Genomic DNA, 17,926 nt, shown 5'->3' on the forward strand with positions numbered 1-17,926 from the left:
CAGACACAAAAACAAACTTGGCTTGAAAATTCAGTTGTGCAATGGTGTTATAATCACTCGATGCATAAAATTTACCCTCCTATAGTAAATAAAAGGACATTGAGAAACAGAGAGAACCGACTATAAAGTATGAATTTTAGTTTGCATCTCAACAAAAATCAGAACCTAAAGGAATATTCCATCTGCCAGACTTCAGTTTCTTTCGGTTTATTCAGTTGCAAAATCTCGGAGATTTTGAAGAGATCTTAAACAAATTTTATGCTAAGGGCTCGTGGATAATGACTATGCTTTGAATATAAACCTGTCCCATTCTCCCTCATCACATGCATAAGCATGAGACCTTCTTTCTCAAAAACAGGTAGTTATAAAAATAACTTTTATAAATTAGGTTTCCTTGAGCTATGGTTCTATGCTCAAATTTCTTCTACTTCATAAAGCTTTTAAGTGACACTCAGAAACCATTATAATTAGAAAAAAATTGATTTTTTTTTATACACTAAAAAATCGTTGGCACCAACGTCTATGGTAACTATGGTTCACAAACAATGACTACTTTTCTTAAATGTTTTAATTATCTATTAGTGTACTATTGTGCTTTTCCAAAAATTATCCAAATAGACATCCTTAGGAGGCATTGCTGCCTAGTAAACATGCAATTGGCATTTCAATATTACCAAACAGCTAATTTACATGATATAGTTCCAAAGACATGGTCCACAGAAAAGGTATGTTTATATTTTGAGGCTGTTTTCAAAAACAAATTTTAAGAGAGTCAGATGAAAAATCTAAACGCTCTTACTTTGATGAAAGATCATTTCAGAGCATTAGACATACAAAAATGTTTGGGTCTTTAAAATCCTCTCAAAGGTAAACTGCATTAAATATGATTTTTAAGATAAGATGAATGTGTCCTGTTTTACAGTTTTAAGTAATATATATTTATAAATCATACACGATAAAGATCCATCCTTTTAAGCTGCCACATATCAAAAGTTAGCTCTGGTTTGGCATATAGCATCCATAAATAAGGTTATGCTATTCTTTCAGGTTCATACCACTGCAGATGCATTATGTATTGAAACAACACATTTAATCTGTCCTATAAATGTTTACCAATGTTCAAATACATTTTCCAAGCTCCTCTTCATATTAACTACAAATACACCCTTTACAAACATGAATATTTGGGGCAATATGACTTTTTAAAATTCCTATGTAGTCATATTAACCATACATATTGACATTTAATAAAAACTACTTGATTTAATGATTAACTAAAGAGATTATAACAAACTGTAAATAAGTCATTTCCGTGAATGGACTCTCTCTGGGTGTCACACGGCCTCTCAAAGCCACTCTAAATATCCTCACTGAAACTGTTACTGACTAATGTGCTACATTTTAAAGCCAAATTGGGTTTTCACTCCTTTCCTGCCAAACTAACTAGAGAATGCCTCCTATAGCAAATTGCAAGCTTAACTGCAAACCCATTTCCAAAGATTAGAAAAGGGAGATACCTTATTTGGCCATATGTGCCCCAAAAGTCAAGACAAATTTTGGTTTTCAAAGAATATATATATACATTTTTTGTGAAGTACCTACAGTTAAGAAAAGTACCATGATCACATAAACCCAGGAATTATGATGCACCGTAAATTAGTAAATGTTAGAATCGAATCAGGAAAGTTACCTGGATAATTCATCCCTCTCAAAAAAAACGCTGATTTATTTCAAGTACTTGAATATTTTTAGACAAATACTATCCTATAAGCCTGAATTACCTGGATGATTAATTCAACAATTTATTTAGTGTAAGCAGATACATTATAAAGTATTTAGACTTAAAAAAACCAACTTTTCATGCCATTGTTTCATTTATATGACCTCATCCTTTCTGATTACAGTGTTTTAAATTTGGAGTTTAGCTTCTTTCACAAGAAATTACAAAAGTTAATTAGTAAAGATTTTTTTAAGGGGTTGGTTCGCAAAAATACTGAAAGTCTAATTTCTAAAGCGCCTCTGAAAGTGAATATTTCTAAAAACCTCCCGTGTCATCAATGAGATCTGATTACTTTAGCTATCCTTTTATAATAATAAGGAAATGTAAGCAAGGGTGGAGATCCTAGAAACATAAAATGTTTCTTTTTTATGGAAGTAAACCTACTCGGAGTCAAAAGATAAGTGGTTCTACATTTTAAACCAAGGGATTATATACAAAGATATTTTACCGTGTTTTTGTAGGCAAAGGTACAAAAATTTTAACATAAGGGACAAAATCCTGTCAGTATAATAAACTTGGACTACAGCCAAAATGAAACTCCTAAAAGCTATTCGCTTTTAAAAAATAAAACTATTCCTTTATTTTTAAAGATGGTATCTTTAGCATTTTAATGTCAAGTAATTTCAGTGAAAAGGACGGAGCTTTTCTTTGCTGCATTTCAAATTCACACTCAATTCACTGTCCCTTATCAGCAAATTCAAGCATTGCAACAAACAATTATAACAAAAATTTAGGTCAGTGTCTACAAATTAAAATATAAAATTATCTCAGTTTCCTAGTCAGAGCATGTGAAACTTTCCCTCGTTATAGTGGAAATCAAAGAATGTTTTAAGCTTTATAGGAATAAAATAGTCATGCCATGTAGGAAATTTTGAGGTCTTAAGACCATTAAAAAAAAAAAATCTTATCTGTACAATGGGATTTCTTGAGTCAAGGCTTCACGGAGTCAGTGAGTCGGTGTGTGTTTTATACGTAACACTTGGAAGTTCGAGATTTTTTAAGTAGTGCCACTTCTTGGTAAAAAAAAAAAAAAAAAAAAAAAAATTTTGATGGTAGTTTAAAAGATTTACTTGGAAAATGATTATTTTTGCCATTTTAACCGTTCTAAAATGTTAATATAGTATTCCCTTTTTTCCAAACTTTCAATAACCTATTTGTAGATATTCATAACAAATGTTAAAGAAAAACTCTATTTGATTCACCTATTAATCTGATAGCATGATTAACCAGAAAGGAAATCCAAAACTAGTATCCTTAACACTTTATACTTCTTGGATCTTCCCTAGGGTACCCCTAGCACACAATGCTGAACCCACATCAATCCAGTGCATAACTGATTATCTAAAGAAGTTTTCAAAAGTAAATAAAACTACATATTTAAAATATACTTATGTATCAGCCAGATGTCAAAGAAGGGATCAGTTTTAATGGTTTCCAACATGATCACATGACAAATTAATTTCCTTTTTTAAATGTGGCAAATAAATGATTCCTTCATTTCACTTATCAAATGTGGCAGTTTGGGTAATTAATATTCTGTTCTAGTTTTGCAAAGAATGTTTTAAGAGGTTATTTCTTCCAAATCATGTCAAAATATTATTTTTATAAGTATATCCAGTTAAGATTGTTAAGATAATGTTCCTCACTTAAAATTAGATGTTAGTCCACAGAACTAAATTGTCAAGTAAACGCTCAACATCTTCAGGAAGCTTTGAGATACTTTGACCAGTTACTATAGGAACTGAAAATAAGAAGTCCCCCTCCCTCCCTTTTTTATAAGCTTGTAACTGCTCAAGAAATTATTCTATGGGGGTCAAATGTACATTCCCCTTTCATGTGAAACAGTATTTGGCTGGTTAAAACCAAGGGTGAGTCACATACTTTAAAAATTCTGTTTTAGAAAAGAAAAAAAAGGCAGGGGGATGGAAATTAGGATTCCAAATTCTGTTATTATACTTCATGACAAAACTCCTGTGGCCTCCTACCCAAAGCTACCAGGTAGCTGGTAAATGGTCCATTTTCAGACTTCAGACCTTATATCCCACTTCTGTAGGTTAAAAATAGTGACCTTACTATAGGCCATTGAATATAAACATAGTTTACTTTTGACAGTAATAATGTAAAATTTCATAGTCATATTTCTATTTAAGGTTGGAAGTTAGAGACAAGCATGGATTTACAAAACCTCTCCGTGCCTGCACCTGACTGCTTGAGCTCAGGGTCGTTCGTGACAATTCCTCTACAGTATCATCCGCGTGTGTGAGTGTTGTCAATTCCCTACCCAGGTCAACCAGCAATGTTTCTCACCCTGACGTGTACCCAACTAGATAGCATAAAGTTGGGACAATCACAAAAAGTAGGGAACACAGTTCTTTTAATGGTCCATGTATTTAATTACGTGTTTAAATTAAAATTTGAGAATTAAAACCTGGAAACTTTTGAGTTCTCCCAGCAACAAAAAGGATGTATATAGCTAATCGTGAACAATTGCATGCCTGCTAATTCAATTGCCTAGAATTCCAGTCATTAGCCAAGCAGTCTTCCAAATTAAAACATCCGGTCTCCTTCAATTTTCCACTTAAACCAGAACACAGGAGAATAGATTTGACCAATCAACTTAGGATAAAATTACACATGAAAAGTGACTTACGGTATATGATTAGTAGTTGTACAGTGTGTTTTTAAAAACCTATGCTGCCACATAGTTTCATGATTCATGAGTTTCTAGGGAATTACCTCAACATTCTTGATGTAGATTGTGAAAACGGGTCAGTTTTTAAATGTGCATTTAGTATCTTCTTAAGTGACTAGAATGTTTACACATTTTCCATTCGAGTGATTTAAGGCATTCTAATAATTTCATAAACTCCGAATAGAATTGATATTAAAGATGCCAGGTACGATACACATTTAGAATCTATACACTACATAATCACAATAAAAAATACACACAAGAAATTCTCAGTTCATATAATTTATTGCAGTTAGCACACAGTTTAAAAATTCACCAACACACCAATAGTACAAAACTAAACAGCATTATAAGTTATTCCCCCCTCAGGAAAATAAAACATACTATGATTGTCAAAGCTAGATGTCAGTCTAAGTTTTAGAACAAAGGAAGAATGTGAAACTAAGAAAAGGAAAAAGCAATCACTCACAATGACCACAAAAAGAAAATCCAAAAGAAAGTCCGTTTTCTCACAGACATTGATTGTCTTCTCTAAATTAATAAAAATTATTTTAACATAAACTGTATTTTAAAAAAACTAGAAACTCTTCAAGTAACTAAAGATAATGCTCCAAGGCCATTTTCACAGCTTTTTTTGTTTGTTTGTTTGCTTTAAATGCCATTACAGCCAAATTAACACACATTTAACCAAATATTTCCAAAACAGTCCAGCAACACACAATGGAGTTTTCCATTCAGTATCTTAAGCACAAAAATAGGCTATGTTTACAGTAGTTAAGGCGATCAAATTTTAAACAAAAGCAATTAAAAAAAAAAAAGGGAAAAACAGCAAACGTTTTCCATGCTACTCCCATAGACCTTATTTGTAAGTGCAAGACAGGAAAACAAACACTGTGCAAAATGCTTTTGCCTTGCGTGCTGGTCATTAAAACCACACGTTAGGCTGCAGCCTCTGCTGCCGCAATCCACATAGTCTACTAACCCCCTTCCCCATGTCAATCAAGGCAGTCCAGTCCTTTCAGCCTGGGGCTTTTTCAGTCCATAGAATCTTTTCATGAGTTGGGGGTGGAGGGTGGTGGGGGGGAGAGTAAGGGAGGGAGGGTAAGGAAGAAGGGGAGAAAAAGAAAAAGGGAGCAAACAAAAAAAAAGAGAGAATGACCTATTGTCAACTTGTGCAGTAGTTATTCTAAAAATGCTCAACTGGGTAAATGTGTACACCTAAACTCTGAGCTGGCATGGGTTTTGTGCAATTAGAAGTTTGTTATAAATGCACACTGCACATGCAATCTTTAAGCTGTTTGTAAACATTTATATTTTCCTTGTTATGTAGCGAAGTTATCAATTTGCAGCTTAAGTTTTTATTCAGCTTAACAGTTTCAACTTAAAGACAGTGGGAAAGTCAATTTAAATTATATAAAATAAAAATAAAAACAGTGCATTTACGTTCTTCATAACACCAGTTTTTTTTCCAAATGGTGCTATTTTTCTAAGGAAATTAAATAATTTTAAACTCACTCGTTAAAGTTATACAATGCAAACAAAGACAAAAAATATATTGAAACTCATGCATTTCTGTAGCGTTAATATTTACTTTTCAAGACTCAACTAAGAGCATCAACACAACCTGTCAAGTTCTTTGACACCCCCCCAGCCCATGTAATCAATTACAGTATACAATAACAGTAATTCACATTTTAAACACAGTTCAACACTGCTGAAGCTGCAATATCCTTTTTCATCCCAAGCAAACCTTCATAAGACAGTGTCCCAGTGATCCCAGTGTACTTTCAGCATTTCTCTCACTGGGAACCGTCAGAAAACCAGAAGTTGCCACAGAAAGTTTTAAGTCAACTGCTTGTTTAAAAATAGATAATCCAGCATTTCAGAAATTTTCCATTTGGGTCTAAAAGCATTCAGGTTTCCAACAGCCAGAAAAAATTCATGCAATTTGAGACATATAAAGAGGCTAATAAAACTGGAGGGAATTTCTACTTTAAAAAAAAAAAAAAAACTTTGTTGGGGGGGAAAAAAAGAGCTCAAAAGACAATGCAGTGTTGACAAAATTAAGCCATATGAAAGCATTTTGTGACAGGACGATTTGTTTAAAAGGTTATTATTGGCTTACTTCCCCTACCCCCTCAAAGGAAAAACACCTCTCTATTCTGACTTGCTCTAAAGTTTCTTTTATCAGAATGCTAAATTAGTGAGATTCTCATGCTATTCTAAAGTGCAAAAACAAGTTAATATCCCAACTTTTTATTTCCAGGAAACAAGACTGCTTTTAGACCGTACCACAACTATATAGAGATCTATTTATATATATGTATATATATATATATATATATTATTTATATATATATAAAATTATTTCCAAAGTTCTTGAGAGCTATCTTCTAAGGTCCAGTCTCTGACAGTAGGCAAGCTCAGTGCTTCGCTTTTGACCGACAAGGAGTTCACCAACTCACAGTGGAACTTGCGGATGTGTCTGTACAGGTCCCCGGACTGCGTGAACCTGCGCTCGCACCACTTGCAGGCGTGCGGCTTCTCGCGGGTGTGCACCACGGCGTGGCGGCTCAGGTTGTGCGAGTACTGGAAGCTCTTGCCGCACTGGGTGCATGTGTAGGGCTTCTCCCCCGAGTGAGTCCTCTCGTGGCGCTTGAGGGTGTACATGCAAGAGAAAGTCTTCCCACACAGCGAGCACGTGGGCACGTTGACATCGGCGGCAGGCTTGCTGCGGATGCCGTCCTGCTCGCGGAAGTGCGTGCTCAGGTGGATCTGCAGGATGTGGGGGCTGGGGAAGACCTTGTTGCACAGGGGGCACATGAAGATCTGGCCCGCGGGGCTCAGGATATTGGAGACGTAGGGGAGCAGACTGCTCTCCATGCCTCCCTCCACCTGGACACGCTCGCTTTCTGGGGTCATCATCTCATCATCGCTGGCTTTGTCCTCCCGGTCCAGCTCCCTCAAGACCGAGTCCTCCCTCAGGGGAGCCAGATGGGCCGGCTCATACTGTACCCTGTTATTAGTGCTCACACTTTCTTTCACAGTGCTATGTTCCATGTCATAGTCATTAGTGCCAACATCACTCTCATCACAGGAAGCCTCTTTCTCCACCTTCACCTGCACCAGCTTGCTTCTCAGCACGTCCTGTGAAGAGAAATAAGAGCTGTTCAGATTTTCAACTCCTGAAAGGCTGGACTTGACAGACAGGTCCAGCACACAGTCAACATCTGCCGAATCCCTCACGGAGGTGACAGACCTCTGGGACAAAGACTCTGTTGAGCTGCAGGGGCTGGCTACTGTTTTTCCAGCTGCTGTGGCGTGTGGCTCTGCCTCTCCGCCAGCCTGGGGGATGCCTGCTGAGTCTGAGGGCAATCGCATCCACATGTTCCCAGGCTCGGCCGCCAAGTCCCTTTTGCTGGGCAGGATGTTCAATTTTTCATCTTCTCCTTCATCTTCATCACTGGGCAGATCGCCTGCCATGTGGCTGCTGCCATCGGACAGACTCTCGACTTTGTCCGAACAACTTGAAGCATCTTCTTCCTTTTTGGTGCTGTCTGCCTCCGTGCTGGCTTTCTCTTTCAGCTTCTTTTTGCAGACTTTGACAATGTCATACATGTGGAGATAACTGGCAGCTGCTAGCACGTCTTCAATGGGCAAGTCTTTGAACTGGAGTTTCCCTTCATACATGAATTCAAGCAGGAGAGCGAAAGCGGGGGCTGTAACAATGTCGCTGTTCAGATGAACAATGTCTCTTTTGTCCAGCTGGTCCTTGTAAAAGAGGTGGAAATACATGCTGCATGAAGCCAGTACAGCTCGGTGCGCTCGGAACTGGGCATCTCCCACCAGAACAGTGCAGTCACAAAGAAAACCCTGGTGTCTCTGCTCGCTCAGACACTGCAGCAAATGTCTACTATGGTCTGGAAACTCCATACTGTCTTCATAACCTGGGGAGAGAGGAATTTCTCATTAGAGCCTGGTCAGGAACAACTTTTCAGCGCTCTAGTCCCCATATAAAAAAATTAATTCCGCTTTGGCCGCCATGGTACATGTCCCTGAATTTTAATCAGGCTTATGACCCAAGCACCACCAAATCACACGGACAAGACCTAAATGCCAGAAGGAAAATGCACACTTTCTGAACTTCCTCATCCCCGCCAAACAGTTTCCGACGCATCTCCATCTTCCTTGAACCCAAGTTCTAAAAGCCTTCCTTTAACTACAGTCTCTCACTAAGAATAAGAATTTAGATCTCTTTCAGAAGAAATTTAATTAACTCTACTTATCAAATTACGTCCCACAAAACCTACAAAATAGCTTTAATTTCAAAGGGAATAACTCATATAATAAACAAAGAAAAATCCCAAACATATCCTGGAACATACAAGAAAACTTGTTCAACCATCCTTTTTATTACTTTTGCTACTTGACTGTACTTAGAAAGCACAGTTTAAACACACACACACACATTTGGCTGAATCAAGAAAAAAAAATGAAATTGCATAATTAGTCCAGAAATTAGCAAACAACTTACTTTTAAAGTCAGGGTGTTACAACAAAAGCCCTGTGTATAAAAACAGATGTTAATGCCTTCAGATTTGCAGGTATAGCACACATGTACGAGATCAGAAGGAGCTGCACCAACAGATGGAAAAGATCATCTTTACTATGAACAAATCCAAAGATTTTTCAAAACGAACTGAGAAAAAAATAGTTATATTTCTTTGTAGAAACTGTACTTTTAGAATATTAGGAACCAGAGGGGCTTTATTTAACTCTGAAAATTCTCATCTAAAGTTTGATCCGTTGCAAGGCAAAATGAGTTTCATATTAAAATTAATTGAAACTTTTAAAAATAAAGGCATACAACGCTTAAATAAAACTCAAAAGCTTTACAGGTTCAACATTTTTTTTAAGCCTTTTTAGAAAAAGAGAAACTTTTTTTTTTTCCTGGTTCTGCCTTACCTCAGCCAACAGAAAATACTTTGTTTCAATATAATTTGATATATTTTTGTTTTCCCACTAGCTTCTATTCTTGCAAATATTCATCATTGCCCTTGTTTTCTGATGAGGGAAAGTGAAATGGAGGGAGGGGAAAGGCAAAGATGTACAAAGGGTCAGAATTCAACTGCAGTGGGTAAACTCCTGAAAAATAAAGAAGACCCGACTTCCCCTTACTTGTGACCAGAAGCAAGGCTCCACACCACCCATCTCAGCAAGTGCATTTTGGGAATAGATACACTTAATTTAATATTCAGAAATTACTTCCCTTCTTCTTGTTCTTCTACACTTTGCCCAAGACAGACTAAAACTTTATCCTAACCCCAAACACATTCTGCAAGATGCCACTGCTAGAATAAACTAAGATTTACAATACAATCACTTTAAGTGCCCCACAGCTAACATCAATCCTAATCCTTGAGAAGGCTAAAAATAAAGATTGGAGGGCAGCTCACAAGGTAGCCGTGATCAAATTAGGAGGCTGAGAGGACAGAGAGGGACGAAGAAGGAAGCTTATAAACATCTGATCCAGCTGACTGTGGCCATATGGCAGCTGCTGCCCAGATAAAGAGATTAAGAATAGAGGAGTGCGATTACAGCTGTCTGGCCAATTCAGGCAGCTCAAATCTACAAGTTCTAAATTAGTCGCTAACACAAAAACTCCTGCAAATAATTATTGTTATGCTGAAATAAAAGATCTCTTAAATATATATTTGAAAGAGAAATGAGGAAACCAGTCAAACTATTCTCCTGGGGACAAAAGTTTGGTTTTTTTTTTCTTCTTAAAAACCTGCAGTTTCAAAAGCACTACAGCTGTATGTTTCAGTAGTGCTGCTCAATGTTTTGAAGAATAAAGTTTCACAGTGGAATTAATTACACAACAATCTAGCTTCTTAACTAGAATAATCTTCTCATATAAGTTTGAATGCTGGATTCCAGTTTACTATTTCCCCACCACCACCACCCCAATCAAATCTAAATAGCAGTGAACAACAAAAAAGCATTTTAATCCAACGTGATTTCCAAAAGCAGCATTTTAAAGCCTTTTTTAACGTTTCAAAACTTGAAATATTTCTGTGTATTAAAGTTATTTACTCGCTCAAATAAAAGGGATAAAAAATTAAAACTAAACAAGCTCAAGACTTTCAACTCCAGTAAGATGTTCATTTAATACTCAATTTCATATATTATTCCTTAACTGGGTTAGAAAAGTAATGTGATTTTTAAAATTAAATAAACAAAACACCAAAACAGAAATATGCTCAATCTAATCTCTTGCTACTCCTACCTTTAGGACACATAAACCTGATTAAGTCCTTTCCTCTGAGTCCTGCTGGCTCCAGGTCTGTTACATCGGTGGAAAAAAAGCAGACTAAGAGAGACAGATGCAAAGTGGAGATGATGTTAGAGAGGAATGAGATACCTTCTCCACCACAGATCCGCACACACTAACTCCCTGTCTGTGTGTTAGAATAAAAGGCTGAGGGATGGCAGGCTGTCAGCTGCTCTGACATCATGTTCAGATGGAAATGCTACCTCCAGCTGTGCTCCTTTTAATGCCATATGCTACTCCTCTACACTCCTGCCACCAGCTTTTTCTTAGGAGAACTTTTCTCTTCTGTTAGTATAAACAAAATACTTCAAAGTCTTCCTTTTTTTCCAAACTTTCTAACAGAAGAAATTGAAAAACTCAGCATATGGAGTTCTACTGTATTTATGGAATAGCAACACTTCTGTCTTAAGTTGGTGGACTGGCTTACATACTGACAGCACACTCAAGCCACGGTGCTATTCAGGAAATCCAGATTCACTTTTATTCAACTCCAACGTTTAGTTTCTAAGGCAGTTTAGGGATATTTTTAAACCAACCCATTTGACATCTCCAGTCCCATTTCAACATTATTACCGCACTTTTTAATTTTTTTCTGCTGAGATAATGGTATACATGTCTCAAATGTTGGCAGACTTGTTCAAAACTATTACTTCAGACTGGTTCACCTTATTATTTCACTCTTATTTAATTACTTATCTACAACTACCTTCTCAGAAAAATTTCTTACACTGCCACAGTCAATGCAAATTTCAATTCTCGGTACCAACAAGCTGAAACTGCACTTTCTGAAATCCTGGAAAGTACTTCAGTTCAACGAGACCAATTAATAAACTGATACAACCTGCTACAGTCACTTAAAATGAATGCTGCACCTGCATATCTGATCTTTCTGCTCAGAAAAAGCAGAACCTTGCCTTCCCCTTGATCTGTGTCCCTTAACAATCTTTTTTTTGGGGGGGGGGGGTCACTCTGTAATGTTTATGATCACAAGAAAATCTGTGTGTGGGGGGAAGCCAGGTCTAGTAAGTTTGAGAACTTTTCAGCCAGTTTGTGGGTCTTTTCTAATAGCTGATGAAACTGTAATGCGACCCAGGCTGGGCTGACCGGTGCCGGGCAGGGTGCTGCGACATCTCTGAATGTCAAATACATCTCCTCAGACTCTTGGGAGGGCGAGGGGTAGAAAAGGAACTCGGGCCTGAGGTGCCAGCGTCCCAGCCCTGGTGATAACCACTTCGTTCCCATTAGAAAGCCGTGGCGGAGAGTTAAAGAGTAACAAAACCCGACGACTCCGTCCTGTCCTTCTCGCTTTCCCAAAGTCACAAACCTAACTTTCTCCAACTTCGCGGTGAGTGACATAATTATGAACGCTTAGTCCAGGAGACATCTTTGGGAGATCAATTTCCTCCCAGCCACACCACCTATTCTCCACAAATGCCCTCGACCCATTCCAATATATCAGACATTAATCACCCCATTTACCCAGTGGGGTGGGGGGTGAGTGACAGTTTAATGAGTCCCAAGCACCGCAATGGGCCAGCGACTCCCACTCCACAAATCAACCCCTTCACGTCTCGCTACCGCGGATCCATAGAGGTTTTGTGAGGTTGGGGTTTGGTTTTTCAGAGAGGTGGGGGCGGGGGTGCCGAGTGGGGAAGCAATGCAAATCTTTACGTAGTTCGCCGTGCATAAAACACACGGGGAAAGAGGAAGGTTAAAACCACAGGGAAGGAGGTGGAGGGCGTAGAGCCGGTGCAGCAGGAAAACACCTTAAACAACAGAGGAGAAAACAGACCCGGGTCACAGCAACAACAAAAGAAAAGTCATAAGAAGCAGCCAGCGGGAGGAGAGTGGTTGCTACCGCTTCCCCGACGCCGCGACGCGCGAGCCCCCGGGGCCTCCGGGCAACTGCACCAGCCCGGGAGGGCCCCCTCCCCCGCCGGCCCCCTCCCCCGGGCGCCACTGCAGCTGCACCGGTCCCCGGAGCCGCGGCCGTCCCGGGCGCCACTGCAGCTGCGGCGGCTCCCAAGCCCCCTCCCCCAGCCCGCCGCCCTCCGCACCCGAGAGGCGCCACCGCAGCTGCACCGGCCGGGAGCCCGCCCCGCGCCGCAGCTGCACCGGCCCGCGGGGGCGCGGCGCGGAGCCGGGAACCCGCACCCCGCCCGACCCCGCAGCTGCAGCGGCCCCGTCCCCGCGCCCGGGCCTCCCGCAGCTGCGCCGCCCCCCGCCGCCCCAACAGCTCCAACCACACAAACTAACTCCACTCGCGGGGGCGTCCCCGGCCCGGCCGGCCCTCCGCCCGCGCCGCCCAGCCGCCCAGCGGGCCGGGGCCGCACAGCTGGCGCACCCCGCCCGCCGGGGTGCCGGGGCGCGGAGGGGGCGCCGGGTCAGGGGCCAGGGGCCGGCACCGGGACTCACACGGAGCGGCCCTAAGTCACCGCGTCCCCGCCGCCGCCGCCGCGTCCTCCGCCTCCTCCTCCTCCTCCTCCCGGCCGCCGCCGCCGCCGCCGGACTTGGTGGGCTTCCTCTGGCTCTTGCCCCCCTCCCTCCCGGCCCCCCCACCCCCCAATCCCGGCTCCGTCGCCCGCTCCCCCCCGCCCCTCCCTCCCGCCCACCCCCGCTGGCAGCCGGAGGAGCGCGGCGGAGCGAAGAGGGCCCCACTCTCAACGGCTCCCCATGGCAGCAGCCCAGCGGCGGCCGCAGCCTGCCAGACACAGCGAGGGAGCGAGCGAGGGAGCGAGCGCGGAGCCACCGGGCCGGGTGGGGGGGCGGGGGCGGGGGGGGCGGGCGCGGGGGAGGGGGAGGGGAGGGGGCGGGAGGACGCACCACGCACGCACGCGGCGGCGCCGGCCAGATGTTCCCCCCACCCTCAGTCCGCCCCTCTCCTTCCCCTGCCTCCCTCCCTCCGGGCGTTGGGCTTCTGCGATTGACCGAAAGCGGCTGGACCGGCGCTCCCCGCCCGCCCCCAGCCCTCAGACTCCTCCAATGGGAAGGCGGCTCTTCGGGAAGGCGGAGGGGGTGGCGGGCAGTCGTCGGACTGACAAGAGGGCCCAGCCAATGGGGGTGGCGAGCCGTAGCTGCCCTCCCGCGCGTTCCAATCGCAGGCAGCAACTGTTGGGGTGGGCGGGGCTCGGGCGGGCGGGGGCCCGGAGCGAAGCGGGGCGGGGCGGAGTCCTCGGGCGCAGCGGTGGTGGCAGCAGCGGCGCCCCTCTGGGTGACTTGGCCGTGAGAAAGTGAAAGGAGCCCGCAGGCGGCGGCGACAGCTGCGCTGGGAGGGGCTTGTTTCCAGGCTCAGAGGCCCCGCGCACTCTGCGGGTGCGGAGCGAGCTTTTCGGTGTGCACTGTGACAACCACAAACACACTTTTGAACGTAGTGGGGCTTGGCTGCTGCGAGTTAACGCAGGTATCCTGGAGAGGCAGGGCACCCGGGGACACGGATGACTCGAGGCCGACTTGGGGTGTCTCTCTCTGCTCCTTCCTGTGGGGGTGAAGACGCCCGGGTCCTCGCCGGCCCGTGCGCAGGGGAGCGGGACCGAGGAGCGCTCTCGCTCCGTCCTGCGGCGTCCCGCGCCCAGGTGCACATCGGGGAACTGGGGACGCGAGCAATTCAGGCAGTTTCTGGGAGTCGTTCTTACGTCATCATGTCACGGGCGGAACAGGGCAGAGCGCCTGTCTTTCTCGCAAAACTCTCCTGTCCCTTGTGTACTTACACTGTTACAAGTAAAGACTTCCCCAAGTGACCAAATTTTAGAGCATTACAGTAAAATTGGTACTTGCAGATGCCTCAGCTTGATTCGTTAATTGATACGTATGTAGCCACAACTTTAAACTACCGAGGGACGATGTAAGACTGCTGTGTCGCTTTTCTTTCCTTCAAATAGACTTTTACTCGATACCTGTTCTTGGCAATTAAACTGCTTTAATCACAGCCACAAAGACATGTGGAAATGTCTGCCGTCAAGAAATTGGAAATCGTGTTGAGGCAAGAATTACAAGTAAAAGTTGAATAACAAGTGGGCGAGGGGGAATGGCTGAAAAAAATAAAATAGAAAAAAAAAAAACAACTTCATAGTGAGGAAGTCAGTCCACTAGTCATTGTCTAATGCACTGTGTTTATTCTTTGCTAACAGAACCCAGACTGGCAAGCCTGTTGCTAACCAACTTGCCAGGAGACCTTTCAACTGGGCAAAATGTGCTTTCACTTTGTTCCAGGTCAAATGGGTAGAGTAGCTGGAAAGTATTGTGTGGGCAAATCAGACATGTTGAATTGCTAATGAAGTAAAAACAGGAGCAGACAGAATTCCTGGAACTGAAATAGCTTTGAGATATCTGGTTAGAAACAGTAGTGATGTGCCTACTTTTTTCTCAACCCTCTACGCCCTCATGATTCATCACTGAGGTCAAAGATATCCTATGAAAATTGGAGTTTTTGTATTCCATGAAGGCTATTGTATCTGTGCTGTCGATGAATTCTAGGTCTTTTCAGTCTAGTGGTAGAAGGCCCAATTTCAGTCTGACCTGTTTCAAGGTAAGGAATAAATGTTATTCACGGATGAAATACACAGGCATACAAAATGAGATGTGAAAAGTATATGTTTTACCAACTAATTCAGGGAAAAAGAAATGTTTGCGTTATCAAAGCTGTTTCTCATCTACTAAAAGTTAAAATTAAGGAGAGTGACAGATCTCTACGTGAGTAGACATAAAGTAATTGATAGTGTCAGGATATTAAACAATTCATGAAAATATTAGGACACTCAGATTATCTACAAAAAGCTTAGAAACTCAGCTCTACTGCATCTAAAGCCAAGGCATAGCTCTAACAAAGTGTTTTATAGAATGTACCTACAAGTAGAGTAACAGCCCCAAAGATGTGGAGGAGACATTGATATATCAAAAATTGTAACCTCTGTGTGTGTGTGTGTGTGTGTGTGTGTGTGTGTGTGTGTGTGTATTGTATTTCCCTAACAGTCATTACTAGAATCCATTTTGGGAACTGAGCAGTGTGGCCAGGAAATACAGATTAAATGGATATTTAAGGAAGCAAATCAGTTGCCCCTCAATTGCTACAACCATTTTCTCCAGAGTCCCCTAGTGTCTGTCTTTTATGCCCTTTTTTTCACATTTAAATAAATGGTTTTTACTCTCTTTGTTTTAAACTGTCTTATAAACTTATCGTACAGATGATGCTTTTAATCCTTTGGAAAGTTATCACCATGAAAATTGTGAGTAAAAGTAGGCTGATATCGGAGGAGTCATAATACAGAATGAGTACTATTTTTATTTAATACCCATTGGAACCCTGGAAGGTAGTAAGTCAAAGTCTAAATATCCCCCTCAAGTAAGCACCTCAAAGTAGGGTGTTTACCACTATATAACAGGCTGAGCAAATTACCAAGACACACAGCTACTTGACAGAGTTTGTCATTTTTGTTTGTTTGTTTGTTTTTTAGCTAATAATCTATACTTCTCCCCAGCCCCCCACAGTGGGGGAGAAAAGGGCAAAAAGTATACATTCTAAGCTCTTGGGAAAAGATACCATACTTTCTTTCTGGAGGAATCCAGTCCTGTACAGTTCTAGTTAATCCATACTTTTCTAAGTGTCCTGAAATTAAAAGTGATACAAATGAATCTTTCTTGCCGGGGAACAAGTTTTATGTGCTAATAACGTATTCATTTCAACTAATAACAATTTAATAGTATAAAATGTTGATGGATCAAATAAAATTTAATTTGATGAGCAGCTCCATAAAATGAATGTCTAACTTTTAAGTGTGAACCACAGCTCAAATCTCTAAAAAAACTCAGTGTTTTTATTACACTTTATGCAATAGGTCACATTGAAAAAGTTATCTTGGAAACTAGTTTTGGATATTGATATTTTATAAATGTATTAATTTCCTACAGGAATGGAATTTTTCTTTAAAAATTAGGGAGGCAAACAATAGTAAAATACCAGGTATTTGAAGGTATTATATTGATAATATAATAACTATAAAATCTAACAAAACATAAGTAGAGGTCAACCTGATTTTGAACCTAGAGAGAAAAAATATACTAAACTGGAAAGTTTGTTCAAGCTTCTATTAAGCCCACTCACTTTCAATATTAGAGCATACATGAAACTCTATGAACTTACTTAGTTTTTTTTCTCTCTGTGTCTCGTCTCTCTTCTGGCATATAGAAATGAACAGGTTGATATGGTCTAAAGGGAAAAGGAAACACTGAAACACAGTTGAGACAGTGATTTAAAAAAAAAGTAAATGAACAAACCAGAACACACATCACAACAATGAAGTGAACAGGGAGCATATTTTATATAGCATCATTCTTAAAATACATATTTTATGTATTTATAATTCTCTATAATATATTCTAATCTTATCTATAAAATATATTTATAATTCTGCAAAGCACATTCTATGTCAAATCATTCCCTGGGTTATAAATTCTGTGATACTTGAATCTATTAAATTCCTAAACTATGGTAAGCCCTAAATTGGAGATAATTCAGCCTGATTCTCAGCCCTGAAGGTAGAAATAATGTCATAAACTCTTGAGGAGAAGTCCTTAGCAGATTTGCAGCAGGCATTGGTGGTATGCCAATGAAAGCAGAATGAACCTACACCAGTGATTCCAACCTGCTGAGGCTTAAGGGCAGAGAGGAGCAAAGGATAGTCTCCCTAAAACTCTTTTTCCTGTGTAGCCAGTTTTTTGTTGCTTACTGTAAATCAGTGCTTTTACAGACAGCATAATGGCTGAAGGAGGCCAATAGTTCAGGCTTGGTTGGGACTAAGACAGGCCACTTCAGAGAATGTAGGAAAAAAGCAAAGAGGTATTTCAGTAGCCACCCAACTCACAACCCTCTTCTCATTCTCTCTCTCTCTCCCCTCTGTCTCCTCCAGTCTCCCCATAAAATACATTATACGTTACAGCATATGGAAAAAAAAAATGCACACAACGATGGCTTTTCTTGTTAACTTAGCGCTATAAATATATTCATCGTTCACTTTGTATATAATCCCAGGCCACTTTTGAACCCCAGGCTGGCTGGCTTCCTTGCTACATAGGATGCCTTTGTATCATTCACTGGTGGGAGTTTAATCAGTTAAAAATTATTTAA

General features: G+C 41.3%; 1 protein-coding gene across 8 annotated transcripts; it reads right to left on the reverse strand.

Moving 5' to 3' along the window:
- Positions 1-4,738: 4,738 nt before the first annotated feature.
- On the reverse strand, positions 4,739-13,355 carry ZBTB18 (zinc finger and BTB domain containing 18). 8 transcript variants are annotated; one of them, XM_063670604.1, is made up of 3 exons: positions 13,222-13,349; positions 9,007-9,036; positions 4,739-8,419 (listed from the first exon to the last, which is right to left on the reverse strand). In XM_063670604.1, the coding sequence occupies exon 3, from the start codon at positions 8,403-8,405 to the stop codon at positions 6,837-6,839; it is 1,569 nt and encodes a 522-aa protein (XP_063526674.1). In that variant the 5' UTR covers positions 8,406-8,419; positions 9,007-9,036; positions 13,222-13,349; the 3' UTR covers positions 4,739-6,836. The 8 variants fall into 8 exon arrangements, with proteins under 8 accessions (XP_063526674.1, XP_054302446.1, XP_063526675.1 ...); XM_054446471.2 differs by lacking the exon at positions 9,007-9,036 and adding an exon at positions 10,762-10,845; XM_063670605.1 differs by lacking the exons at positions 9,007-9,036; positions 13,222-13,349 and adding an exon at positions 10,762-12,720 and having other exon boundaries at positions 4,739-7,619; positions 7,732-8,419.
- Positions 13,356-17,926: the final 4,571 nt, after the last annotated feature.

Source organism: Pongo pygmaeus, chromosome 1, assembly GCF_028885625.2.
Source record: "Pongo pygmaeus isolate AG05252 chromosome 1, NHGRI_mPonPyg2-v2.0_pri, whole genome shotgun sequence".
Taxonomy (NCBI): Eukaryota; Metazoa; Chordata; class Mammalia; order Primates; family Hominidae; genus Pongo; species Pongo pygmaeus.